Source organism: Cinclus cinclus, chromosome 5 (assembly GCF_963662255.1).
Source record: "Cinclus cinclus chromosome 5, bCinCin1.1, whole genome shotgun sequence".
NCBI classification, from domain to species: domain Eukaryota; kingdom Metazoa; phylum Chordata; class Aves; order Passeriformes; family Cinclidae; genus Cinclus; species Cinclus cinclus.
The window spans coordinates 2,011,174-2,037,346 of record NC_085050.1 but is presented as its reverse complement, the minus strand read 5'-3'; the positions used below and the strand labels follow the sequence as shown (position 1 = coordinate 2,037,346).

The 26,173-nt window shown below is 66.1% G+C and overlaps 5 protein-coding genes across 8 annotated transcripts; 3 read left to right on the top strand and 2 right to left on the bottom strand.

Annotated features, from left to right (window-relative positions):
- The first annotated feature begins 2,293 nt into the window (after positions 1-2,293).
- Positions 2,294-6,659, top strand: LBX2 (ladybird homeobox 2). The gene is made up of 2 exons (XM_062493930.1): positions 2,294-2,615; positions 5,815-6,659. The coding sequence occupies exons 1-2, from the start codon at positions 2,294-2,296 to the stop codon at positions 6,198-6,200; spliced, it is 708 nt and encodes a 235-aa protein (XP_062349914.1). The 3' UTR covers positions 6,201-6,659.
- A 316-nt stretch (positions 6,660-6,975) lies between these two features.
- Positions 6,976-11,283, bottom strand: TTC31 (tetratricopeptide repeat domain 31). The gene is made up of 15 exons (XM_062493929.1): positions 11,155-11,283; positions 10,919-11,038; positions 10,531-10,793; positions 10,323-10,406; positions 10,069-10,137; positions 9,817-9,960; positions 9,514-9,733; positions 9,296-9,386; positions 9,074-9,215; positions 8,500-8,601; positions 8,346-8,418; positions 8,116-8,257; positions 7,964-8,038; positions 7,432-7,534; positions 6,976-7,327 (listed from the first exon to the last, which is right to left on the bottom strand). Exons 2-15 carry the CDS (start codon positions 11,013-11,015, stop codon positions 7,211-7,213), a joined length of 1,722 nt encoding a protein of 573 aa, XP_062349913.1. The 5' UTR covers positions 11,016-11,038; positions 11,155-11,283; the 3' UTR covers positions 6,976-7,210.
- Positions 11,284-11,388: 105 nt separating this feature from the next.
- On the top strand, positions 11,389-16,354 carry CCDC142 (coiled-coil domain containing 142). 3 transcript variants are annotated; one of them, XM_062493926.1, is made up of 11 exons: positions 11,389-11,634; positions 11,968-12,064; positions 12,449-13,795; positions 13,874-13,960; positions 14,149-14,313; positions 14,397-14,551; positions 14,628-14,792; positions 14,878-14,992; positions 15,077-15,254; positions 15,594-15,802; positions 16,100-16,354. In XM_062493926.1, exons 1-11 carry the CDS (start codon positions 11,587-11,589, stop codon positions 16,339-16,341), a joined length of 2,808 nt encoding a protein of 935 aa, XP_062349910.1. In that variant the 5' UTR covers positions 11,389-11,586; the 3' UTR covers positions 16,342-16,354. The 3 variants fall into 3 exon arrangements, with proteins under 3 accessions (XP_062349910.1, XP_062349912.1, XP_062349911.1); XM_062493928.1 differs by lacking the exon at positions 15,594-15,802 and having other exon boundaries at positions 16,100-16,238; XM_062493927.1 differs by lacking the exon at positions 11,968-12,064 and having other exon boundaries at positions 11,571-11,634.
- A 454-nt stretch (positions 16,355-16,808) lies between these two features.
- Positions 16,809-19,616, top strand: MOGS (mannosyl-oligosaccharide glucosidase). Its single transcript, XM_062493262.1, has 4 exons — positions 16,809-17,226; positions 17,320-17,531; positions 17,605-17,795; positions 17,909-19,616. The coding sequence occupies exons 1-4, from the start codon at positions 16,860-16,862 to the stop codon at positions 19,614-19,616; spliced, it is 2,478 nt and encodes an 825-aa protein (XP_062349246.1). The 5' UTR covers positions 16,809-16,859.
- A 281-nt stretch (positions 19,617-19,897) lies between these two features.
- LOC134044161 (INO80 complex subunit B-like) lies at positions 19,898-24,963 on the bottom strand. 2 transcript variants are annotated; one of them, XM_062493260.1, is made up of 7 exons: positions 24,903-24,963; positions 24,618-24,795; positions 24,345-24,466; positions 24,115-24,165; positions 23,951-24,069; positions 23,155-23,602; positions 19,898-20,191 (listed from the first exon to the last, which is right to left on the bottom strand). In XM_062493260.1, exons 1-7 carry the CDS (start codon positions 24,946-24,948, stop codon positions 20,145-20,147), a joined length of 1,011 nt encoding a protein of 336 aa, XP_062349244.1. In that variant the 5' UTR covers positions 24,949-24,963; the 3' UTR covers positions 19,898-20,144. The 2 variants fall into 2 exon arrangements, with proteins under 2 accessions (XP_062349244.1, XP_062349245.1); XM_062493261.1 differs by lacking the exons at positions 23,155-23,602; positions 23,951-24,069; positions 24,115-24,165; ... (1 more) ...; positions 24,618-24,795; positions 24,903-24,963 and adding exons at positions 21,100-21,261; positions 21,646-21,748; positions 21,816-21,907 and having other exon boundaries at positions 19,898-20,707.
- Positions 24,964-26,173: the final 1,210 nt, after the last annotated feature.

Below are 26,173 nucleotides of genomic sequence, written 5' to 3'. Positions count from 1 at the left end.
CAACAGCCCCTCACTGCCCCTCACACGTGGATCACATCCTCGTGCACACACATCCCCTCTCACACGTGGACACTCGCGAACACACACACACACACACACACACACACAAACACGCGTGTGCCCCGGTGCTGCTCCTGGCGGGGATGGGGCGTGAGGGGCTGGGAAGTGGCTGGGAGCCGAGGTCCCAGACCTCCAGGACCCCTCCAGAGACTCCCCGGGGTGGAGGAGTGAGACAAAGGCGGAGGCTGTCAGTGCCACACAGGGTGTCCCCTCGGGCCACGGGCACCCGCCCAGCGCCGGGCACTGTCCCGGATCCGCAGGAAGCTCCAGTGTTCCTGCAAAACCCCCGAGGGCTCGTTTTGTTCCCACCCTGGTTTGGGGTAAAAAGCGTTTCCCATCCTGTCTTCCCGGCAGCTGGAGCCGCCACTTCCCACACCGGGGGGAAGCCGGAGGGGTCGGGCAGGGTGTGGGGGGCTCAGCCCACCCCGACAATGTCACACTGGCCACCTCGGGGCACGAGTGGCAACTAAGGGAAGGAAGGAGGTGCCAGCACCATGATCTGGGAACATCCCTGGGCCCGGGGATTCACCACAACTGCTGAAGAGCAACGGGTGGGGATAATGGGGGGCTGGATGAGAGGGGGGGCAATGGGGTGAGGGTGACATCCCATCCATCAGGGTGAGCACCACCGCTGGAGATCTGCCGGGTTCCTGTAGATTCCCGTATCACAGCCCGGTGAGAGCCCTCCCACATCCCTAGCCCAGGAGTCGCTGCCGAGATCCCGCTGGCCCCGGAGGAGCCGGAGCGTTCCAGAGGGGTTTGCTCAGCGGGTGGGCGGCCGCAATTCCCCATCACCACAAGAACATGGAATCACCCCAAGAAGAGATTTCCCAGTGTGTGTGTCCCAGAGCATTAAGCCAGGACCGAGACCACGGCCTCCCCATGGGGCTGGGATCCCCAGGAAGGGTTGGGGCTCCTGGGAACGGCTGCGACCCCCATTCCCTGCTCACCGGGACTGCCCAGGGCCTCGTGGCCGGCACGGTGGCCTCATGGCAGGGGTGCTGCTGGAAGGGACTGGGCTCACAGGGGTCCATCCGAGTGCAGGAGCACTGGCAGCTCCCGTGGGAGGGTGGGAGAGGGGGTCCCAGATCGCTTGCATCCCGGGATGGGCTCCATTCCCCGGTGAGAGCCGGCGGCACGTGCGGCCACGGCAGCTCCGCCATCTCCCCGCGCCCTGCGGAGAGGACAAAAGCCGCGTGCGAGGAATCCGTGCAAACGCCGCTGTGCCCGGCACGCCGCCGTGCGAGGGGCCCCGTGTCCCTCTCCTAAACCGAGCCCCCTCCCCACCCCCCCCCACCCGCCGGCCTTTAATTGCTCCGGCTGCTGGGAAATTTCAAGGTTGAATTTGTCAAACTCCGATTTCCAGCCGGGAGATCGCGTTCTGCCTTTGTCAGCAAGATTGGAAAAATCCCCCCCCCACCCCGCCCTTTCCCTCCCGCCCCCTCCCCACTTCCATAATCCTGGCATCGGCGCTGCCGGATCCCCCTGCACCTGCTCCCCCAACCCGGCTCCGTGTGCTCCCACCGGCCCCCCCTCCCCCGGCACCGTCCGCAGGTTCATTACCGCCGTGACCCCCGTGACCTCACCATGTCCCCGATCCCAGCGACATATCCATGGGGACACCCGACGGGACTGGGGCTGTGGGGCTGCCGAATCAAGTCTCCGGAGAGCAAATTCGGCATCCCCCAGCCCCAAACCAGCCGGATAATCCGGACGCGGCGTCGCCAGCCGGGCCTCACCTGCGTGTGCGGCATCCCGGGATTTTTACGAGCGGCCGAAATCCCGGAGCTATTTGTACCGGGAAAGGGCAGCGGGAATGTGGAGGGGGGGGGCGGAATTTATGGCTCTGAAACCCAAAACCCACCCAAAAGGGCTTAATCACTCCCAGCCGCGGCCCCGATGCTTTTATGGGGCATTTTAGAGCAAAAGAGCCAATAAATTTTTGGATGAGGGTATAGGGCCTCGGTGAGGATGAGGAGGGAGCAGAGGAGGAGGGGGAATGCACTGGGGTGGGTTAAAATGGGGGAGACAACAGGGGGGAGGCGCGGGCCTGCGCCCCGGTAGTGGCGGAGAGGGGTCGGTCCCCCCCCTCGACAGGGGGGGCGTCGGTGGCTCCTCCTCCTCCTCCTCCCGGTATCCCGGGGCTTTAAGGCGGTGGAACGGGAATCGCGGGGCTGGGGGGGGGGGGGCGGCGGCGGCGGGTCCCGGTCCCGGCGCGGGTCCCGGTCCCGGCATGACCTCGGCGGGGGAGGCGGCCGGTTCCCCCCCGCTGCCCGCCGCGGTTGGCGGCCACCGGCGGAGCCCCCTGGACCGGCTCCCGCCCCCCGCCAACACCACAAAACCGCTGACCCCTTTCGGCATCGAGGACATCCTGGGGCGCCCCCGCGGCGGGAGCCCCCCCGGGACCGGGACCGGTCCCGCCGCCCCCCCCGCCCCGACAGGGCCCCGCGGCGGCGGCGGCGGCTGCGCCCCGGCCTCGCCGCTCTGGGCGCTGGAGGAACTCGCCAGTAAAACCTTTCAGGGGCTGGAGCTGGGAATGCTGCAGGCGGCCGGAGGTACCGGGGACGGGGGGCTGCCGGGGCGGGGGGATTCCGCCGGGAGCGGGGTGGGCATCGGGAACCGGGCACCGGGCAGGTGGCGGGGATGGAGGGTGGTGGGGAGGCCGTGGCGCGGCCAGGGACGTCCCTCGTCTCCCGTCCGGGGAAGTTTCCTCCTTGTCCCAGAGCGGCGAGCGCGGCTGGGAGGCCCGAGAAGCCGCCGGTGTTCGGCCGGGACATCGGAAACAGGCGGCAGCCTCGGTCCGAAGGGAGGGAGAAGTCCCGGGGCCAGACACAGGGAACCGGAGCGAGCCCAGGCTCTGGTGGCACCGGAGCTCCGGCAGAAGCGGCCGCGTCGGGGCCGGCAGCTTTACTGGGAACCACGGGACCGGGAGGTGGATCGGCGCCGCCGAGTCGTGACCGTGACCGTGACCGAGCGCGGGGGCCGAGCGGCGGATCGGGCCCGCCGGCAACGGAAACCCGGTACCGGCCCCGACCCTCAGCGGGGACGGCGACTCCGTCCGGAGCTTGGCCTGACAGAGCAGCCCGGTACCGGCAGGGTCCGACGGCCGCTCACGGACGGGGACGAACCGATGCCGCACGTCCCGGGCTCGGCCGAACCGGCAGGACGGGCGGACACCGACAGACAGCGCGGCGCCTCCGGGAACGAAATAATCCGTTACTGGGTTGGAAAGACGGACACGGACGGACAGATCGTGACTCCGGGATGAACGGAAAATCTCTTACACGGATGGACACACGGACAGGCAAAGCACGGCTTCGCCGGGAATTAATAAAACCGTTACCGGGACAGACAGATCGACACGGACAGACCGAAAAAGGCGCAATTAACGCAGAAAAACAATCACTGTCCCTTACCGACACAGACAGATAGGGTCTCCGTGACTAACGTGAAAAAAAAAAAAACCAACCAACCAAAAAAAAAAAATTACCTGGACAGACAGACCGACAGGCACGGCAGAACAGCATGCCGGTAATTAATGGATACGGTTGGGCACAACGCGATTCACGCCGGTAACGAAAAAGCATTCGGACAGACGGACACGGACCGCTAGATCAGCCCTCCGGTGAGTAACCGAACCTTCGTTACCGACCGGACAGATGAAGGAGGATGAAGCCAGACTCCGGTAATTAATGGCGGGGGGAGTGGGGAAAAATCCCTAATTACGGAGAGGTGTTCTGTTAATTAAGGAACCCACCATAGCGGGCAGACAGACGGACAGACAGAGCGGGGCTCCCGTGATTAACGAATAAACCAACCCGTTAGCGGGCGGACAGACGAACAGAACGGGGACGTCTCGGGCGCCCGATTTTAAGGTAAAAACCCTTGTTATCTGACCTACGGACATGGCAAGGAACGAAATAAGTGAACGAAAATATCTCATTACCGGGTGGACAGACGGACATGAACGGGGGCGAAAAAATTCCCTTTTCCGGGATGGACAAACAGGCAGAAACGGAGCAGATCGGGGCTCCCGGAATTATGGTAAAAAGGCCCATTACCCGATGGGCAGATCGACAGAAAAGGGATCGAAAAAAACAACGAAAAAAAAAACGTTACCGGCCGATCAGACGTCAAAAATCGGAACGACAGCGGTTCCCGGGGCGGGGGTAAATTCCCGTTACCGGCCGGACAGATGGACAGACACGGACTAATAAAAAATGAACGAAAAACCCCGCTGCCGGCCGGACAAACGTGGGAGCGATCGGGGCTCCAGGAGAGGGGGTAAAGCTCCGGTACTGGCCGGACAGACGGACATTGCCGAGCGGGGCTCTCGGAATTAACAAAACCCGGTCCCTAACCGGGCGCGGGTAGCGGCGGAATGAACCGGAGAACAGATGGAGGTGCCGGTAATTCAGGTAAAACCTCGTTGCCGGGTAGATCCACCGACAGCCGGGACAGCCCAGAGCTTCCGTGATGAACGAAAACGCCTCTTCATCGCGACGGAAGGACGGACTGACAACGGAGCGATCAGGGCTCCCTGAGCGGGGGTAAATCCCCGTTACCGGGATGGACGGACGGACAGAAACGGGGCCGCTCGCGGCTCCGAGAGCGGAGGGGAAATCCCGTTACTGGAGTGACGGACGAGCACGGCATCGATCGGATTCTCGTAACCGCGGTAAAGCCGTGCTACCGGGACGGACCCACGGACTCAGCCGGGACCACCCGGGGCTCCTCTACCGAGCAAGGAGTGGAGTCCGCGCTGCGAGAGACCCCGGGAGCCACCGCTATAGCTGAAGGATGCACGGCCCGAGTGAGCCGCGTTATGGAGAGGCCGCGGGTCGGTGCCGCCGCAGCGGCGGGGCAGGAACGGACCGGAGACCGGAGCGGGAAAGAGACCGGGACCGCGATCGGGATCCCGCCGGCGGCGTGGAGCCGTGCCCGGGGTGGCGATCAGCGTCTCGCCGGGGGTTCTCTACGTCGCTAGGGGCAGCAGCGACCGCACCGGGGCCGGGAGCGGCACCGGGATCAAATGCGGGGACCAGCACGGTCTCGGGTCTCCTGGAATCGGGGAGAAGAAGGAGGATCCCGTTTCTCCGCCCAGGGTCGCGGCTTCGTTCCGGGGTCCCGGAGAAGCCGCCGGCGACACACGTGTCTCTCAGCCCCGGTCGCAGCGGGGGCGACTCCGACACGACCGGGACCGCTGTAGAACGATGAGTCCCGGCTTCCGGCGCCAGACGCGGTTTTGGTTTGCTCGGTTCGGTTGGGCACGGCTCGGTTTCGTATGGCTCGTCTGCGTTCTGTTCGATGTGGGCCGGTTTGTCTCCGTTCGACCGGGAGTCAGCGGGGCCGGGACCCACTCGCAGTGCTCGGCGCGGCTCGGCGGGGCCGGTGTGGGTTACCGGTGCCCTGGCGCTGCTGTGCCTACAGGTCGGAACCCGCAGTGCTCGGGGTGGGTCCCGGTGCGCGTACCGGTGTCTTTGACCTGACGCCGCCGCCACCGCAGGTCGAGGCCCGCGGTGCTCTGCGCCGTTCGGCGATGCCGATGCTTTCCGCGTCCCGGCGCCGGTACCCTGCCCCACAAGCCGCTCCCCGCCGAGTATCCGGGTGCCGCTGCGGGTCCCGGGCCCGTTACTGGGGGTGCGATTCCTGCCCCCGCTGGCACTTCACAGCCGGGCGCCCGGGGGCCGTTCCCCGGGGCGGGTCCCGGTGATGCTCCCCGTTCTCCGCACCCTAATCCCGCTGTCTCCGCAGGTCCGTCCCCGCCGGGCGCCTCGGGCCCGCGCCCTCCCTGCAGGAAGCGTCGCAAGTCCCGGACCGCGTTCACGGCGCAGCAGCTGCGGGAGCTGGAGCAGCGATTCCGGCGGCAGCGCTACCTCTCCCCGGTGGACCGGGACGCGCTGGCGGCGCGGCTGGCGCTCTCCGCCGCCCAGGTCATCACCTGGTTTCAGAACCGCCGCGCCAAGCTCAAGCGGGACCTGGAGGAGCTGCGGGCGGACGTGGCCTCGCTGCAAGCGCTGCCCCCCGCCGCCCTGCAGCAGCTGGCGGGGCTGCCCGAGCCCCCGGGGTCCCCCGGCACCGGCACCGGGACCACAGAGCCCGCCGAGCTCTCGGAGGAGGAAATCGACGTAGCGGACTGAACCGAGTACGCTCGGCTCCGTTCCGATCCAGTCAGCCCGAAACTGCTCCGTTCGGATCCATGCGGCTCCATTCGGGCCGGCTCGGCTGACTTCGGATTTGCTCGGGTCGGTTCAAGCCGAGTTAATCCGTTCGGATCCACCGGACTCCGTTCGGCCCCGTTCGGGTGCACTCGGGTCCCTTCGGACGGACTCGACTCCGCCACATCCGCTCGGCTCGGTTCCGAAAGGAGCCGAGCCCAGCCCCGCCCCATCGGTGCACCCTTTTTCGCCTTTTTTTTTTTTTTTGTATTTTTTTATTTTTTTTGGTTCGTCTTTCCTTTTTTTTTTTTTTAATTTTATTTTCTATCGGCCCCGGTGTAAATATTTGCAATAAAGGCAACACCTTAATATGGACCCCAGAGCCACCCACCCCCCACTTTTTTCCGGGCGAGCACCTCCCACCGCGGGCATTAATTTGTTTTAACCGGTGATTAATTACCGGCTGCGGCCGCCCCTGCCCCCCTCAATTTGCATATTAATCAAATTGTATTTGATCTCACGCCTGTCACCCCCCCCCCCAAGCTCCTGTCACCAGCCAGTGACATTAAGGGGGAGTAGAGGCCCCCCCTCGCTGTCCCCTGGGGCTGAAGTGACATGAGGAGTGAGGGGGGACAGAGGACGACACAGGGTGGAGAGGGACATGGGGGGCTGGAGCAGTGGCGAGGTCCAAGACTGCAATGGAAAAAGGTGGCAGAGGAAGATAGACAACCAAGGAAGCCCAAAGGAAGGCCAGACAGAAAAACAAACCTGTTTTATTTAAAAAACCCAAATCGGTTCAAATCCCTGAGGGGCCACAGGGAACAGATAAGGCCCACCACCTCAGCACAAGGGGCTGCAGGGTGCGCCCCGACCCCCAGCACCCCCAAGGCAGGAGGGGGAGACAATCCCACCCCTGGCAGTGGGGGACAAGGCACAGGAAGGTACAAGCAGGTGAAGGACGGGGCCTTGGCAGCCCCGCCAACAGAGCAGGGTCAACTCAGCAGCCCCCCGGGGGTGGCTCTGCCCTTGGCACGGGGTATGGGGGCCGGGGTGGCATGGGCCGGGTGCTTGAGTTGCAGTAACAGCTTGCTGCCCTCCACGGTGGCACCCTGGGGACAAAAGGAACTGGCACTGGCACAGGTCCCCTACGGGGATTGGGTGTCCCAGGGCCACTCGAGGGGTGGGGAGAGTCACACAAGGTCCCCCAGCTCACCTGCATGGCCCTGAAGGCCTCCTCAGCCTCTGCCTTCCCACAGAAGTTGATGAAGGCACAGCGGCGCCCTGGAAGCAGCCGCACGGAGCGGATCTCCCCGAACCTGGGGGACACAGACCCCCCAAATGTGGGGGGCAACAGTTAGAGATTCCTAAATGGGTAGGTGGAGGGTTAGAGACCCCTCAAACCTGCAGGGCGGGAGGGTCAGAGACTCTCAAACATGCAAAGTAGAATGGAAGATGGATGAAAGACTCCCAAAGGTGGAGAAAGTGAGACACCCCCAAACCTGTGAAATGGGGGAACAGAGACTCCCAAACCCAAGGAGGAACAGTTAAAGATATCCTAAGCTGTGGGATAGAGACCCCAAAGCTGGGGGTGGTGTGTGAGTTGGAGACTGCTCCTGAAGTATCCCTTACAGATCAGAACCATGAGAGAATGAGGACAGTGACAGAGCTGGGGAGCTTGGGGATCACCAGGGCTGTGCCAGGATCTTGGGGGTCCTGGAGGAGGAGCGGTGCTGGGGGTCACTCACCGGCCAAAGGCACGACGCAACACCTTCTCATTGATGTGGGAGGTGACATTGCCCACCCAGAGTGGGAAGCAGTCCCTGCCAAGAGCCAACCTGGTGTCATCAGAGCCACTGTGCCACTCTGGGCTCCCCCCCAGACCACTAGACAGCTGTACCTGGCAGGATGGCTTGGGGGCAGTGTTGGGTGGCTACTGGCCACAGCAGGTTCCTGTTTCAGGTCTCCTGTGGGGGTCACGGCACTGCCTCCTGTCACACTTGTGTCACCTGTGTCCTGGCAGCTCCTGGTTGTCCATCCTGCTGCCAAGGGGCCAAAGGGACTCAGCACTCACAAGGGACACAGGGATACCCCCGGGGTCCCCCCAGCCCACCTACCCCTACCCCTTACCCGGAAGAAACAGCGGCTCCTTAGCCTTGAGCAGGAAGGGGGACACGGGGACACCCCCAGGGCGGCTGCACTGCTGGGAGGGGACAGGGGTGAGGTGTGGGGGGCACAGCAGGACAGGGGCCAGGGGTTAGGGGGTTGGGAAAGGGGGTCTCACCTGCAGCTGAGCCCGGCAGGCCTCCAGCTGCGTGGCTGCCTCAGCATAGGACCCATCCTGCAGCAGCAGCTCTTCGAAGGTGCGTGCGGCCTCGGCGTAGCGCTGGGGGCCGGAGGGGACCTGCAGCCCCCTGCCTGGCCCCACAGGCATCCCACACCCTCCACCCAGCCTAAATGGCACCTCAAAGCCTCACTGACACATCCCCCAGCCCAGCACTACCCCATCCTACTAACACCCTGCAGCACACCCAGTCCTCCCAATCCCAAATCACACCTAATGCAACCACCTCCCCAACTCAGCCATCGCACCCTACAGCCGCTCCTGTTCCCCACAGTCCCCACCCAGGCCCACTGGCACCCCTCAGTCCCCTGTCCAGCCCACCACCACTTCAAAACCCCTGTTTGTCTCCAACAACACCCCGCAGCACCCTGCAGCCACTCTGAAAAACCCATACTCACTCTTAGCACCCAGCAGCCCCTCAACCCAGCCATGGCACCCACCTCCTCCAGACCCCCCGCAAGACTCCAGGCCCCTGCAGCCAACCACACACAGTTCCTGGAGCCCCACCAGGTACCTGAAGCCCGCGCAGGGCCTTGCCCTTGCGGAAGGAGCCCTTGGGCCAGCCTGGCCTCAGTGCCAGCGCTGCCTCCGCATCCACCAGCGCCTCCTCGTATCGGCCCAGCTTCTCCAGGCAGTACGAGCGGTTCCCCAGGAGCCTGTGGGGATGGGGGTATCACTGTGGCCTGTCCCTCCCACCGCAGGACCCCCTCAGCTCACCCTAAGCTATTCTGCTCACCGGTGCTCCTGTGGGTTCAGCTCCAGGGCGACGGTGAAAGCCCAAACGGCCTCAGTGTGCTGGCCCATCTGGGCTGCCTCGATGCCATGGCCTGGAGAGGTGATACAGGGGTGGTTAGTGAAGACACAAAGAGGGATGGTGCTACTAGCACAGCTTCCTTGAGCTGGGGAGAGCCCCCAGTGCCCTCCTCTTGTTCCTATGGAGGTCCCTACACTGACCTGCAAGTGCCAGGCTCTGCTCTATTGTGTTGGGACTGGGTGGCCTGAGCTGGAGGGGCACAGGTCTCTTCACAGACTCCCCACTCCCCTTCTCTGGCACCTTCCTGCTTGGCTCCACGTTCTGTGTCCCAGGAGAGCAGTCACTGCCTGGGGGGGGCAGCTGGACCCCCGCCTTCTCTCGTGCTTTGCAGACAAAAGTGCAGCTCAGGTCCAGCTCCTCCTGGGGAAGCAGAAAGAGATGGGCAGGCAGAGCCTTGGGACCCCTCACCCCCAGATGACCCTCCTGGGGAGACCGTCCCTCACCTCTGTCACCGCTGTGTCCTCCAGCTCAGGCTCCTCCAAGGGGACTGTGGAGTCCCCAGGGCACGAGGAGGGCTCTGGGCAGCATCCCTCATCCTCAGGACCATTTGGGGGGGATCCAGTGCCTGCAGGGCCACTTGGGGTGCTCTGCAAGGAGAGGGAGGAGCTAAGGTGGTGGGGGCTAGCAGGGTGCTGGCTGGCCCCCACCTCTGGGGAACCCCAGAACAGCACAAGGGGGACAAACTAGTCACTCACTGGGTCAGTATTCTCTTTGTTCTTCTGCTCTTGACTCAGTTTATCCCGTTTCTTTCGGTCTTTTTGTTTCTGGAAAAAGAGGACATGGACCCACAAGCAGGTCTCAGGCAGAGAAATGCAGTCCCCCAGTCCCACCATCCTCAGCCCCCATCTATGCAATCCCCGAGCTCAGGGACCTGCTAGCAGCACCCCAAGAAGAGGCAGTGACCCCAGTCCCCAGGGGCTGCCAGTGGCCCTTCCCAGGCCTCACCCACCTTCTTCTTCAGCTTCTTCTTCTCTGCCTTCCTCTTTGCCCGCTCCTCCTCTGCCACCAGCTCCTGCGCATTCCTGTCGGCTTCCTGCAGGAGGGATGCCCTGAGTGAGGACTACCCGGGGGCCACAACGTGGGTCCCCTCTTGTGATGTCAACCCGGGACCCCCAAACTCCTGGAGAGCAGAAGGGGCAGCAGGGAGGATTCCCCACCTCTGCCGTGAGCCAGGTGACGCGGGGCATGGGCAGCTGGTCCAGCCGTGCATCCAGAACGGTCAGAGAGGTCCGAGGGAGCTGTGGAGGCAGCTCCGAGCACAGGAAGGACTTGCGAAAGCCACAGTAGCTGTAGGGAATAGGCCCCTCTCCGACGGGATCGTCCAAGAACTGGAACCGGTCGAAGTCTTCCTCATCGTAATCGTAATCGTCATTGCCATCGTCATCGTCATACCCGACTTGGTAATAATCAACCCTGGGGCCTGCCAGGAGAACGGGGTGTGTGAGGAGCAGTCCCAGGCACCGGACCCCGACAGCCCCCATCCCGTTCCCCCTCTCCTAGCAAATCCCGAGCACGGGGACCCCCCGCAGCCCCCGCCCCACTCACCGTCGTCCCAGAGCAAACACACCTCCCCCGTCTTGTACTTGATCACCGTCTGGGAGGAGCCCTGCGACGGCACCGGGAAGTCGGCGAAGCTGGACATACGGTGCCGGGGGCAGAAGGGCGCTGTGGGAAGTAGAAACAGCCATGAGCCGGAGGAAAGCGGAACCGAACAGGGCCGCCAGCGGGCTCCGCTCCGGGCTCCCAACCCTGCGGCCCCCCGGCCGCGCCACGGCCCGTACCGCCACTCCAGCCAGCGGGGCCGAGCGTGCAGCCCCAGGGGCAGGCAGCAGGGACAGGCCCGAAGCCACAGCCACCCAGTCCGGGACTGTCCCGCTCCCCCGTCCCACCCGAGCCCCCTATCGCCACAAGCCGCCGCCGCGCCTCAGAATTGCATCACGGGCCTACCGGAAAGACGTCACGGCGCCGGTTGAGGCTGCCCCGCCGCCATGTTGGATGCGGGCAGGACGGCGGCCCGCAGGGAGCGAAACCGGGGCTACACATCCTCTATCGCCGTCCCCGCCTGCTCCAGAACCGTTGGCTCGGTCGCACCCCGCTGCTCGTCCCGCCCCCCACACCGGGCCCCTCCTGGCGGCCAGCTTGGCCCAGCCCCCCGGATTAGCGAAGGCGCGGCCTAAGCCTCTTTGCTGCCGCCGCCCCCGGCATGGCCCGGCATGGACGGCGGCGGCGCTGAGCGGCGCGGCGGGGAGTTATGCCTGCAGGTGAGGCCGTTCGCGGCAGGGCGAGCTGGGACACCCCTTGCGGGGCAGCGGCGGGGCCAAGCCGGTAACGGGATGGGCGGGTGGGCACCGGGCCCAGGCGGTGCTGCATCTCCATGGCAACGGCGCGGGGGGCGGGGCGAGGGTGCGGCCAAACGTGGCGAGCCCTGGTCGGGGGCGTGGTCACAGCGGGAGTCAGATGGGGCGTGGCGTGGGGGCGTGGTCGAGATACAGAGATGGCGGGAGGGGTGGGGTCATGGTGGTAATGGGCGTGGTCATTTGTGGTCCCGCCCCTCGCCCGGGTCGGGGGTCCTAAGCCCCCTGTGCCCTGTCCAGGTGGGCGATGCCGGCCTGGGCGGCCTCATCCTGCTGCTGCTGACGGCCCGACCGGGACCGGGCGATGGGGCTGCCCGCGGGGAGCCCCCCGAGCTCGGTGAGACCCCTGGGGGCTGCGTGGACCACAACGGGGTGTGGTGTTCTGGGGGGCTGCGGGGATCCTGATGGGGTGCGTGGTCCTGGGGGAAGTGTGAAGGACCCTAAAGGGGTGCAGGGTCCTTTGGGGGGGCATTGATGGCATGTTGTGGGGTGCAGGGACCCAATGGTCTGTGGGGTCCTGGGGGGCTGCAGGGACACCAAGGGGCTGTGGAGTCCTGGGGGACTTGTGGGGAACGTAACTGGGTCCTGGAGGTCTCAAAGTTAGGGTGGTAGTGGGGCAGTGATGGGGTGATGTGGGCAGGTGCTGTCCCGCGGCGAGGTTCTGCACACGGGGGATCCCCCAGTGGTCCCTGCCCCATCCTAAGGGTCCCGTGTCCCCCAGGCGGGTCGCGGGGGCCCCTGGCACGCTCCTTGCAGCGGGCAGAGGCCATGCTGCGCAGCGTCACCCCGGGACTGCGCCGTCTGCTGTCCCCACGGTCATCCCGGCGCGGTGACAGCGACGAGGAAGACGACGAGGATGAGGACGAAGCAGCGTCCATCGTGGTCCCGCTGGAGCAAAGCTTCTCAGGGCTGCGCCGCTGCCTCTGCGTCTGGGAGGACCCTCGTACCGAGACTTTCCTGGGGTACGTGCGGCCTCATCCCAGCGGCGCCGGTGACTTTTCTGAGGACGCGGTGCGGCAGCGCGTGGCGGAGCGGGGAGCGGCCCTGCACGCGCTGCTGCAGCACCGCCACCAGCTCCGCCTGGCCCGCGACTTCACCCGACGCCTCAAGGCCTCCTCTGACTTCCTCCGGCGGCTGCTGGCGCTGCCAGAGCCCGGAGAGCCCCGGGAACCCGAGCTGACACTGCGGGAGCTGTGCCAGGAGCTGCGGGCACACGCGGGGCACTGGGCCGCGCTGCTGCGGCGGCTGCGGACGGACGCGTGGCTGCGGGCGCTGCCACGGTGCCGGGGCAAGGTCGTGGTGCACATGCGGTGGGCGCTGCTGCTGCCCGTCCTGATGGCCACGCGCCTGGCCAGGAGGCACATCGAGGGACGGCTGCAGGAACTTGGCCGCCCCAGCGTGCCCATTCCAGCCTCTGAGTGCCTGGCTGACCTCTTCCAGGGGCTGGAGATCTACAACCGTGTGGTGCAGGGGCTGGCGGAGGAGCTGGGCCCTGAGGTGAAGGCACCCACCGCGTTCACGGTGGGCGGGGTGCTGCGGTTGCTGGCAGCCGAGCGTGGCCGGGCTGTGGCCCAGAGGCTCCAGCCCCTCCTGTGGCCCCAGAATGGGAACATCAGGGATGGACATGTCTGCTGGGAGGATGTGGTGGTGCCATGGCCACCAGGGCACAACGTGGCAGAGATGGGTGTGGGGATGGACACAGAACCTTCCAGAGCAGAGGTGCCACCAGCACTGGCGGCTGAGCTGCAGACGCTGTGCCAGGAGGACGAGGAGCTGACAGGACACGTTTTTGGGGTGCTGGTGGCCTCAGCTGACAGCCTGTGGCAGCAAGTGCTGTCAGAGAGCCCTGAACCCCCAGGGCTGCAGCCAGGCAGTGCATGTGGCTGGAAGGCCGTGCGGTGGCTGGACGCTGCCCGTGGCCCTGCAGCCGCTGCACTGAGTGCCCGGTACCGCCTGCTGCTCTGGGAGACAGCAGGGGCTGTGCTGGGGGACAGCCTGGGCACCCCTCCTGCCACCCCCAGTGCCACCGTCACCGCCGCGTGGGAGCTGAGCCGTGCGCTCGCTGTTGGTATGTGGGGGAACAGGGGGTGTGGGGGCTCCCTCAGGGTGTCCCTGCCCTGCCCTGACCCTTGCTGTGTCCCCACAGCCCATGTGCCCCCTGAGTGCCAGGAGGAGCTGGGGGGGCTCTGCCTGCGCTTGCTGTGCCGGAGCATCCTCTGCAGCTGGGACACAGGTATGGGGGGCTAGGGGAGCACAGGGTGGGGTACAGGGGGTACTGGGTGTGAGCTTGCCAGGAGGCAAGGTGTGGGGCACTTGGTGGATGTGGGGTGAAGGAGAGGGATATGCAATGAAGTGTTGGATATGGGGTATGGGGTTTGGAGTGCAAATGGGGGATGTTGGGGCCTTCTCTTTCTCCTCCAGATTTTACCTGTGCTCTGGGCTCAGGGCTGTCAGACAAGTGCTTGGAGGCCCCAGGGGGGCCCCCAGGGCCAGGGTGCAGCCGCACAGCCCAGCAGCTCCGGTGCCTCTTCCCAGCCCTGGCACTGGCCCTGCGCTGCCTGCGCCTGCTACCTGCCCGCCAGCACGGTGAGAGGGGTTGGGGGGGGGGGGGGGGGGGGGGCGGGGCAAGTGGGTCCAGGGATCCTCTCTGTGCTGACCCCCACCCACAGCCTGCCCCGGGGGTCTCTGCCTTCGGCTGCAGGTGCTGGGCCGGTGCCTGGCGGCGGTGGCGGCCGTCCATGCGTGGCTGACGGGCCGGGCCGGGCGGTATCTGGCAGCCTGGGCGCTGCCTCAGTTCCTGCTGCTCACCCAGGGAGACCTGCAGGTACGGGGGCTCAGGGGAGCACGGGTGTCTGGGGGGACAGAGAGGGGCTGGATTCATTCCACCTGCTCCTCTCCAGGTGCTGAAGGCAGAAGCAGAGCAGCTGATGCTGCAGGTGAGCAAGACCTTCGCGGAGCCAAGGGACATTCATGGGGACAGCCCCTCTGAGCCACTCCCCAGCCTGGGATCCCCATGGGAGCTCCAGCTGTGCCGGCAGATCCGTGATGTGGCCAACAGCATCCAGGTAAGGTGGAGGACCACAGGAGGGGGATCCTGAGCACAAAGATGCCTGTGTCACCCAGTGTCACCCTGTGTTCCATGTGTTCCAGCTCTTCTCTGGGGACGTGCTCTGGATGTTCTCCACCAGCTGCAAGCGGCTCTCGGCTGAGATCTTTGACCAGACGATGCCGCTGGGTCGGCACTGGCGGCTCGGGCCACGCGCTGGTGGGTGTTGGGGCTGAGGGGTATGTGGGGGTGCTTGGATGGGGGTTTTATGGTGTCACTGAGGTGGGTCCCTGTGTCCCCTAGAGCTGCCCAGCTCCCCCAGCGCATACGCGGCAGCCGCGGTGCAGGCGGTTCTGGGGCAGGTGCTGCAGGGGGCCCAGGCCCTGCCCCACGATGCCCAGGTGCCCACCCTGGCACGGGTCACCACGGCCTTCCTGGAGGCCTGGATGGATCACATCCTGACCCGCCGGATCAAGTTCAGGTACTGGGGACAGCGGTCCACAGCCGGTGGGCAGTGCCAGGGGTCCCAGTGGCAGTGCTGGGGGTGCAATGAGAAGCCACGGGGTCCAGTGGCAGGTTGAGGTCCCGTTGATTGTGCCAAGGGTCCCAGTGGGGCTCCTAAGGGTCCTGGTGACAGTGCCAGAGGTTCTGTGGGCAGCTGTGGGGGGTCCCGATGGTGGTCTTGGGGCTCTGATGGCAGTGCCATGGTTTCCGTGGTGGTCCCAGAGTGTGGTGGCAGTGCCAGGGGGTTCTGGTGGGGTCCTGGTGGGGTCCTGGTGGGAATTCCAGGGGCTCCATGCCCACCTGACCCCCATCCCAGCCTGCAGGGTGCCCTGCAGCTCCGGCGGGATTTTGAGGCGGTGCGGGAGCTGGTGTGCTCAGAGCGCTCCGGGCTGGCTCCCGAGGCCCGGCAGGCACTACGGGCCCTCTGCGTCTTCCGACACACGGACACGGCTGTTCGGTGCCTCCTGCAGCAGCCCGGGGGGCTGGGAGGGCCACCCCGGGGCTGGGGCGGCCTCAGGCGCTGCTGTGAGAGCCGGGTGGGGTGGGAATGGGTGGCAGTGGGGTGGGATGGGGTGGGATGAGGATGAGATGGGGTGCTGATGAGATGGGAATTGGGTGGGATGAGGTGGAGTGGGATGGGGATGAGATGGGTTGGAGATGGGATGGGACAGGGTGGGATAGGGATAGGGAGATTGGGACAAGGACGAATGGGGATAGGGAGAGGGACAAGAAGGGGATGGGATTGGAATGGGGACGGGGATGGGGACAGGAACCCCCACCAGGAGCAGGATCTGATATCCCAGCCTGTCCATCCCTTTCCAGGCTCAGATGAAGGCGCCCACCCCCTGGAACCATCCGTGGACCCTCTCCCTGGTCAGGACCCTCTGGAGGGCCCGGGCCAAGTCCCAGGGACCCCCCCACTGGCTCCAGAGGCCAATCTCCTGTCCCGTCCTGAGTCCCCGTTCCCGGGCAGCCAGCAGCAGTGGCTGTCCCTGCGGCTGCACCGTGCTCGCCGCTGGCGTGTGCCAGGGCTGCCGTGTGTTGGGAACAGCCCCGAGGGCTGACCTGGAATAAACCTGGCAACACCATGGCCGTGGCTATGTCTGTGGGTGGGATATCAGGATATCGGGGTCTGGCATCCCTGGGGTGTGATCCTGGGATTCCAACTGGGACCAGTTGCTAGTGGGCAGGATCTAATTGGAACACTTGTGGGGAGACTGGTGGAGCTAGGGGATCCTGGAGGGGCTGAGGGTGCGGGGTGGGATTCCCTTGGGGGTCCTGGGGGACACTGCAAGTGCATAGCTGGGTTTCTAGGGTGGTCCTAGGGAAGGCTGGGGGTCCTTTGGGTATCCCCAGAGAGGTTAACAGGCATAACAAACCGGACGTGAGGAGCGTGGACTGGGTAGCAGGGCTGGTCGGGGACACCCTGCTGTGTCGTTGTCCCCTCGGGGCCGGTTTGGATTCCGCGGGGTCCCTGGGAGGACCGAACCCGCGCGTGCTCCTCCCGCCCGCCAGGGGGCGATCGCGGAATTGGCTCCGCCAGACGTGGCGCGGCACTGACGTCACTAGCGCGACAGCCCAGATGGCGGGCGAGCGGCGGCGGCGCGGCGGGGATGGACCCCGGGAACGGCCCCGGGAGCGGCTCCGGGACCGGGACCGGGACCCGAAACTACGGCAACAGCAAAAGCCACCGCGGGGCTCCGGGCGGATCCGGACGGTGCTGGCGCTTATAGCGGTGGCGACAGCGCTGGCGCTGGGTCTGGCGGTGGCGGTGGCCGAATGGAACCGGTGGAGCGAAGCTTCCCGCCTCGTCACCCCCCACCCCGCACCCCCTGCCGTCCCCCCTGGCTCCACCGGGCCTCTCGCATCGCCCACCTATTTTTGGGGCACGTACCGGCCTCACGTCTACTTTGGGATGAAGACGCGGAGCCCGCGTGCTGTCGTGACCGGTGAGGGGCGCGGGGGGCTCTGCCCCGCCCTGGGGCTCCTCCGGCCCCGCTCCCACCACGTGAGCCGCCCCTGACACCTCCCCGCCCCTCCAGGACTGATGTGGCTCCAACACGGCGGCAACTTGCGGCACACGAGCGATCAGAACGACGGCGTGTCGCGATATGGGTGGCTGATGCACGACGGGGAGAATTTCGGAGTCCAGGAGATCCGTGATGAGGGCTTGGTGCTGAGAACCGAGTTCGTGAAGCAGCCAGGGGGAGACCATGGTGGCGACTGGAGTTGGCGGGTCACAGTGAAGATGGAGGTGAGGGGATGAGAGTGGGAGAGGGGTTGGGATGCCAGGGAACTTTTGTCATTCTCCTCTTCCTCCTCTCCAGGGCAAGGGCCCAGCCCCTCTCCTGTCCCTCTTCTTCTACGTGGCCACAGATGGGCAGGGAACATTGCGGCCAGTGCTGGAGAACGGGACACGGCTGGCAGCTGTGGCAGGGACGGCGGAAGAGCTTGGGGACTTCACTGTCACCTTCCTGCCCCCCACGGGGGAGGGCGGGGAGGGGCACAAGTATGCCAGGTGAGTGTCTGGGTTACGGCCCCCAAACTCTCTATGTCTCTTCCACCCTCACCATGTCCCCTTCATCTGCTCCCATGTCCCCACTACATCCCTGACTCTCCTGTCCCCCCTAGTTACAACTTCCTGGCTGCGGGGGTGCCGGGGCTGCACCGTCTCACCGACCTGGTCCGGCAGAGCCTCCGTGAGAACTCAGTGTTCTCCCCGCCGGGCCGACCCCGCCGCCGCTTTTTTGGGGTGTCCAGCACTGGGGGGCTGCCTGGGGAGCCCCCACGGGGGCAGCTGCTGCTGCACCAGGTGACGCTGGAGCCGCCGGCGGTGCTGGAGGTGACATTGGAATCGGGGAGCGCGGCAGGAGTGCGGCGCAGGCGGCTGGCGGGGCCGGCACTGAGCACAGCGTTGGCCCAGCACGTGGCTACCTTTGAGCAACGCTTTGAGGACACCTTCAGGCTGGGGGCACGTGGGGTGTCCCTCTCACAGCGCCGCTTCGCCCAGGCTGCACTCAGTGAGATGCTGGGCGGGATTGGCTTCTTCCATGGCCACTCCTTGCTACGCTCGGAGAGCCGGGAAGAGCCGGTGCCTGGCATCGAATCCATGCTGTTCACGGCTGTGCCCTCGCGCTCCTGCTTCCCACGCGGCTTCCTGTGGGATGAGGGCTTCCACCTGCTGCTGCTGGGCCGCTGGGACCCTGCACTGGCCCGCGATATCCTTGCCCACTGGCTCGACCTCCTGAACGCTGATGGTTGGATCCCACGGGAGCAGATCCTGGGGGACGAGGCGCGGGCCCGAGTGCCCCCCGAGTTTGTGCTGCAGCACAGCGAGACGGCGAACCCCCCGACGCTGCTGCTGGCGCTGGAGCGGCTGCTGCCTGACGCGCCCCTGCCCTACCTGCGCCGCCTCTTCCCACGCCTGCGTGCCTGGTTCGAGTGGCTGAACCGCACCCAGGCCGGTCCCGAACCCTTCACTTTCCGCTGGCGCGGCCGCGACACCGACCTCGACCGCTTCCTGAACCCCAAGACTCTGTCGTCGGGGCTGGACGATTACCCCCGTGCCTCCCACCCATCTGCAGAGGAGCGGCACCTGGACCTGCGCTGCTGGATGGCGCTGGGTGCCCGCGTGCTGGCAGCGCTGGCCGAGTGCCTGGGCGAACCCCTCGCATCCTATCGCGACATGGCCGCGGCCCTGAGCGACAACGACTTGCTGGACCGGCTGCACTGGGCACCTGAGCTGGGCACCTTTGCTGACTTTGGCAATCACAGCACGGCCGTGGCTCTGCGCTGGCACCGTACAGCCCCAGTGCCCGGCAGGCCCCCGCCAGCCCCGCAGCTGCGGCGGGAGGTACGAGAGGCGCCGCGGCCACAGTTTGTGGGTGCTTTGGGCTACGTGAGCTTGTTCCCACTGCTGCTGCAGCTGCTCCAAGCGGACTCCCCGCGGCTGCCGGCCCTCTTGGGCTCCATGCGCAATGAGAAGCAGCTCTGGACGCCCTTTGGCCTGCGCTCGCTGGCCCATGACAGCCCCTGGTACCTGCGCCGCAACACTGAGCACGACCCCCCATACTGGCGCGGCTCCATCTGGGTCAACATCAATTTCCTGGCGCTGCGGGCGCTACAAGGCTACGCGCAGGTGGCGGGGCCACACCAGCAACGCGCGGCTGAGTTGTACCGGGAGCTGCGCCACAACCTTGTGGCCAACGTGTTCCGGCAGTACGAGGCCACCGGCTTCCTTTGGGAGCACTATCGGGACAGTGATGGTGCTGGGCAGGGTTGTCACCCCTTTGCTGGCTGGTCCGCGCTTGTCGTGCTGGCCATGGCTGAGGACTATTAATGTGGGGGAGTCCCTGCGCCCTGTGCCTGCCTGCCTGGCCTGCTCAGGGCCAGGGAAGGTGTTGGGGGGCTGTGCCAGAGCCCCCCTGCCTCCCCTGTAATAAACTTCCACATCTGTGGCCTCTAGCCACCCATGTCAGGGTGTTACAGTGTTGCCTTTGCTGACCCCAGGTCAGGCTGGTACCCCCTGTGCCATGGGGGGGAATGTTTTGCCCCTCCCCGTGCAATCAGGGCTCTCCACCCAGCCCAGTGCACCCATCACAAGGGGCGATGGTACTTCCACATCTCTTTAATGGTGAGAGAACGCACTGGGACCTCCCACCCCCATGATCACAGTCAGCCTTCGGACAATGGGGCCCCCCAGGCAGCAGCATCAGGATCACAGGGGAGGCTCCAGAAGCAGTTCAGAGGGAAGGGAGCTCCAGCTGGACCCTGCCACACTGCAGGGTGGATGTTAGTCGGGGCAAGGGTCCCCAGGGGCTCCGTGATGAGTCCAGACCCCATCTGAGGGTCTGGAGAGGGGGGGGGCTCAGACAGGCAGCACAGGTGAGCCGGGCCCCCCACCACCCCCCGGTCCCCCACAGCCCTCAGACTCGCCCTCCTCCTCCTCTAGGCCACGGCCCACCTCAATGCCCGAATCCCCTGTGAGCCGCCGGTGCCGCCCAGGGCAACCCCCTGGCACTGCTCTGCCCCCTCTGTCCTCACCCCCCTCAGTGTCGGAGCAGGGGCGGCCCTCAGCCTCACACAAGTCTGGGGGGATTTGTTTGGGGGTCTCCCTGCAGGCTGGCAGCTCCTCGGGCAGGGGCAGGTCCCAGCTGGCACCAGTGCCAGTGCTGCTGGAGCCACCATCACGGCCAGTGCTGCCACCCCCCGGGCCCGGGCCCGGGTCTGGGTCCGTCTCGTCGGTGCCTGGTGCCGAGAGTGAGGAGCTGCTGGGGGAGGACACGCAGGAGCAGCCGCAGGAGCAGGAGCTGCAGCCCCCGGAGGAGCCGGGGGACAGTGAGGGGCTCCCGGGGCTGTAGGGTGGTGGCGGCGTCCCGGGGCGCTGCGCCACTTCCTCATACGCCGGGAGCTTGAAGGAGGCCAGCAGCCCTGGGGGGAGGAGAGGTGGGGTCAGAGGGACACCCAGGACACCGGGGGGCACCGGGAAACAGCCCCTGAGAGGATGGAGATGGAGGGGGAGGGCACAGCTTGACACAGGGCAAGAGCTGGGGAGATGTGGGGTTTGGGGGATGTACGGGATAGAGAGGACAGCCCTGGGCAAGGGTGGGGATATGGGGCTGGCGGAATGCAGGGGCTGGGGGTGTACATGGGGGACTCTGGGGCAGGGACAGGGGATCCTGACTCACTGACATCCCCTGTGAAGATAATGGGGAGGAGAGGCTGGAGGTCCCAATTCACTGAGGTCCCCCATGGAGGGGGGTGGGGGGCTGGAAGGGGTGGGATTGGGGGATAGGGGGGAGATTCAGAAGCTCCTCACTCACGGAGGTCCCCCGAGGAGGGGGGGTACTGGCAGGCACCGTGGTAGGCGATGAGGTTGATCTCACGCTGCCGCTGCTGCTGCTGCAGGCGCAGCTTGGCCCGGCGGTGCCGGAACGCGCAGCAGCAGCTCAGCAGGATCAGGATGGTCCAGAGCAGCCAGAACCCTGCGGGAATGGGGGCGCGGAGCGGGGGGTCACCCTCACATAGAACCCCCGTTGCAACAAAGGATCCGGCTGCAGCCCCCAGCCCATCCAAGAACCCTCCATCCCCCTGGGATCCCAGTTCTTCCTGAACCTCTAATGCAGGTCAGAGTCCGCAGGCCCCCTGAGCCACAGGACGGCTCCAGAGGCCCCGATTGTCCTCGGATCCCTCAGTCCCCAACCTCCACCCCAGTTCCCGCAGGACTCACAGGAAGCCCTCAGCCCCGACACAGCTCCTGACCTCCCCAAGTCGCAGGACCCCCCTGGAGTCGCAGATCCTCCCGAAAGCCATCAGCCCACCCAGAATCCCAGATCCCCTCCGTTCTCCCCGGATCCCCCCGAACTCACACCACAGCTCGTAGTAGTAGGTGCAGCAGCCGCTCTCCCCGCAGCAGTGCCCGGTCTCGCACACGTAGGGCCGGTTGTTCACCCCCGGGCAGAACTCCCGGGCCTGCGGGCACGGCCGCACCGTCACCGCGGCCCCACGCGCGGCCCCCCCGCCCCGGCCCGCCCGGTACCTGCGGGTGCTGCCGGCCCAGCAGCGCGGCCCAGGCCCCCTCGGCGCTCCCGGGCCGCTCCATGGCGCCGCCGCCTAAAGCCCGCCGCAGCCCCGCGCCCGCCCGGCCGCGGCCCCCGCCGCCCGCAGCAGCCACCGCCGCCCCGTCGCCGCCGCCGCCGCCATCGCGGCCCCCGCGGCCACCGCCGCCCGGGCCGGGGCCGTCGCCGCCGCCATCACGCCCGGCCCGAAATCCCGCCCCCACGGCCAGCGTCGACCAATCAGCGGACGCTCCCCAGCCGACAGCCAATTGGCGCCGGCACCACCGCCCGGCTGCAGCCAATCGCTCGCCGTCTGCCTGAGCCTCACGCCCAACAACAGAGACAAAGGAGCCGAGCCCCGCCCCCGCAGGGATTGGCGGCTTCAGCGACCAACCGGAGTTAAAGACCGCCCCCAGCCCCTGACTGACAGAGGCCCTTCCCAATAGCGGCCTAGCCCCGAGTTCGCGGAGGGCACCGCCCCCCGGACCGCCCCAGGGCGGGCACTCGGCTCAGTGCGACCAAATGGCGCGCAGGCTTCCCTTCGTCTGTCTGATTGACAAAGCTTCCGACCAATCAGCGTTGCCATTCTCCGTTGGGCAGCGCCCTAGCCAATGGTCGCTAGCGGAGAGCGCCCCGCCTGCCCGCGACCGCGGGACGGACCATAATGCACCAAAGGTGGAGTCGGATTGTTCCATAGCGCTGTCGGGGGAGGAAAGTCTATACCATAGTCCTTCCGGGGGGGTATTGGACTGTACCACAGCGCTCCCGGGGGATCGGGCTGCCTCCCCATTCCAGCAGGCCTCACACAACAGCTATTTCAACAACAGCCTTTATTCAGCTCTGCGACACCAGGACCCGCCCTTTCATTCATCCCTTCAGAACCACCCTCAGTCCCTTCCGGGGTCCCCAACCCTCTGTGTCCACGGTGGAGACGCTGGAGCCCTTTGGAGCTCCTATCCTGGCTGTCCATATCCATTTGGAGGAGCCAGAGCTAACAGTGAATGTGAGGAACAGCAGCTGTCCTGGTCCCTTGTGTTCATGTAGAGTGGCCAGAGCCTCTGTGTCCAGGGCAGAGGGTTTGAAACCCCCTGTTCTGGCCTTCCGAGTCCATGTGGATGGTCTGGAGCTTCCCACAGCTTTCAAGTCCATGGTGGAGATCTACAGGTTCCTCCTCCTGCCCTCTGTGTCCATGTGGATAACCCAGACCCCTCCGCAACTCCCTATGTCCATAAAGCCCGGCAATCTGGCCCTTTGTATCCACGGCAAAGGATCCGTAGTCCCCCGCAGCCCCCTCTGCGGGGGCTCACCCCGGGCTCTGCAGCAGCTGCAGGTTGCGCTGGTAGCAGCTCAGGCTGCAGAGCGGGCGCCCGGTGCGGGCGCAGCTGTAGCGCTTGGGGTTGTGGCAGCCGGGCACGGCGCAGGGCTGGGTAGGGGGCACGGGCGGGGCGGTGGCGGGGGGCAGCGGCAGCGGCAGCCCCACGGGGAAGGACACAGTGATGCCGTCGGCGGCGCTGCGGTAGTGCACGACGGGGCAGGGCGCGGGGCGGGCGCGGCGCTCGCGCAGGGCCCTCACCTTGGCCTTGTGAGTGCGGGTCAGGCGCTCGATGGTTTGGTTCTTGCTCTCCTCGGCCTTGCGGGCGGCCTGGAGCCGCCGGCGCCGCGCCCGCTCCTCCCGTTTCTCCCGCATCTCCTCCGTCACCTCCTTGGCCTTGGCTCCCATGGGCAGCTGCAGCAGGGGCTGGCTCTGCTGCTTGTGAAGCAGCGCACGCTGGGGGGCCACGGCAAGGTGTCAGGACGGTCTGCGAGATCCACACAGCTCCCCCCAGGCCTCCAAACTGCCTCTCCACCAATTCCAGGGCTGCCCGGGGGTTCCAGCTCAGCCCCACAGCAGTTCTGGGGTCCCTGCAGCCCTTACAGATCCCCTCAGTCAAGCCCCAGTGGCTACAAGGCTCCCCAGTGCCCCATCAGCCAAACTCCCCTCTGGTTCTGGAGCTCCCTGAACACCCTAGATCCCCCAGTCCCATCCCAGTGTCTTCAAACTCCCCGAGTCCCTCCCTAGAACTGTGCCAGCACAGGCCCCCTCAGCCTTGACCCCCGTCCCTCCACACCCCCTGACCTGCCGGGCCGTCAGGAGGGACTCATCCACCTCCCTCTTGATGTCACCATTGTCGTCCAGTTCCCCCCTCTCAAGGGCCGCCAGCCAGCGCCGCTCTTCCTCCTCCTCTTCTTCCTCCTCTTCCTCCTCCTCCTCCTCCCCCTCCTCACGGGGAGGGAAGCAGCTCTCGGGGTCCAGCTCGGGCAGTGGGGAGGGGGCCAGGTTGCTGTCCTCATCTGGGGGTGGGGCCGGGATGGGAACAGTCTTGGGGGGTGGGGGTCACACTGCTCTGGGGTCACAAGATGGGTCCAGAGCAATCCCTCCCCACACATCCCTCACTCAGAGCACCCCCGTTCCCCCTGAGAGCTTCCCCTGCACTCCCCACAGCCCATCCCCTCAGAGCCCCCCTGCTCACCCAGCCAGGCCCGGTACTGCTCGATGGGGACCCCCTCGCTGGGCTCCTCCTCATCCCCTCCCAGCAGTGGGGAGGGGGACGGCGAGTGTGCCCCTTCGGGAACCACCGTGAACGTGGGGACGCTGTAGGGGAAGAGAGGAGTTTGGGGACGCTGGTGAGGCCGGGTTGGGGGATCCCGACTAGGGGGACGCATGGAAACATGCCCGGCCCAGCCTCCCACTTCCTCCTCCCACGTTTTGGTGCCCAAGATCTGCCCCCCAGCTCCCTCCTCACCTCTTGGTGCCCAGGATCTGCCCTCCCAGCTTAATCCGGAGCCGCAGCCGGGGCTGCCGAGGGAGTTCGGGACCCGGGGACGGCCCCGCCTCGTGGTGGTGCCGCTTCTTGTGCTTTTTCTTGTGCTTCTTGTGTTTCTTCTTGTGGCCGCCATGGCCGCCCGCGTCGGCCTCCTGTCCTGTGAGGGGGAGCACAGGGTCAGCGAAGGGTCCCCGCGGGCCCTGCCCCGCCGGGGAACGACCCCGCAGCCGCCCCGGACCCTTTCCCGGCCCCGCGTCCTCTCACCGTGGCCGCCGGCCTCCATCCCGCTGTGCCGCCAGGCCCTGCGCATCCGGCTGCGGGGGACTCAATTCGAGACGGACCCACTTCCGCCCAAACTCGCTTCCGCCCGGACTCGCTTCCGTCCGGACTCGCTTCCGCCGGTTATCGGGGGCGCGTGATGCTGCTGCCGCCATCTTTGAAATGGGCATATTGTGCAGTGTCCCGGGGGGAAACTCGCGCTGCGGGTGCTTTTGTACCGCCCGGAGCAGTTGTGTGAGCTCAGGTGTGAGCTGGGCAGGTGTGTGCGAAACCACAGGATGAACAAGCAGGTGTGAGCTCAGGTGTGAGCTGTGGGATCCTGGGGGGATGTTCCTGCCCAGCCGCGGGTCCTGGGGGACTATGGAATCCCGGGGGACATCGCGAAGGGCAGTGCCACCAGGTCAGGGGGTGATCCTGCCCATCTGCCCTGCCCGGGTGAGGCACATCTGGAGGGCTGTGTCGGGACCAGAGAGACCTGGAACTCCTGGAGCTGGTAAAGACGAGGCCATGGGGGTGATTTGGGGTCTGGAGCACTTCCCAGACCGAGGGAGCTGGATCTGGTTTGTCCGGGGAGAAGACTGAGAGAGGACTTCATCAATCGACACAAATATCCCAAATATCCACACAAAACCCTCAAATACCCACCCAAATACCTCAAATATCCACACAAATCTCTCATCTGAGAGGAGATCCCATTCGTCCACACAAAAACCCCATCGAGCCCTACAAATCTCTCCTCGGGGGTGTCAGGATGGCGCCCAGGGCAGGACGAGGAGCTTTGGCCACGAACTAAAACACAAATCCCCACGGGATGCTGCTCCCCACGGAGGGGCCAAGCCCTGGGACAGGTCACCCAGCCGTGCGTCACCTCTCCAGGTGGCACTGCCTGAGCCGGGGGTGGCACCGGGACATCTCCAGAGGGGTGAAAGCTCCGTGCCCTCCCGTGTCGCACGCACACGGAGATGTCACACGCGCACAGATGTCACACACAGAGACACCCCCCCCGCCCCCCTCCCGCAGCTGCCGCTGCCCCGGGTCATTGTCTCGCCCGTGCCAGGAGCCGCCGGCACCGATCGCCGCCGCCGCCCCCCCCCCCCCGCCGCGGGGTCCCGGAGCTGTGCGGGGCCGGGAGAGGCGACCCCGGCATCTCCCTGTGCGTCCATCCCGGGTCTCCCACCTGTCCCAGGTGCGCCGGAGCCCCGGTGAGCCCCGGGAAACGCCCCGAACGCCGGGACTTCCCCCCCCCCCCCCCCCCA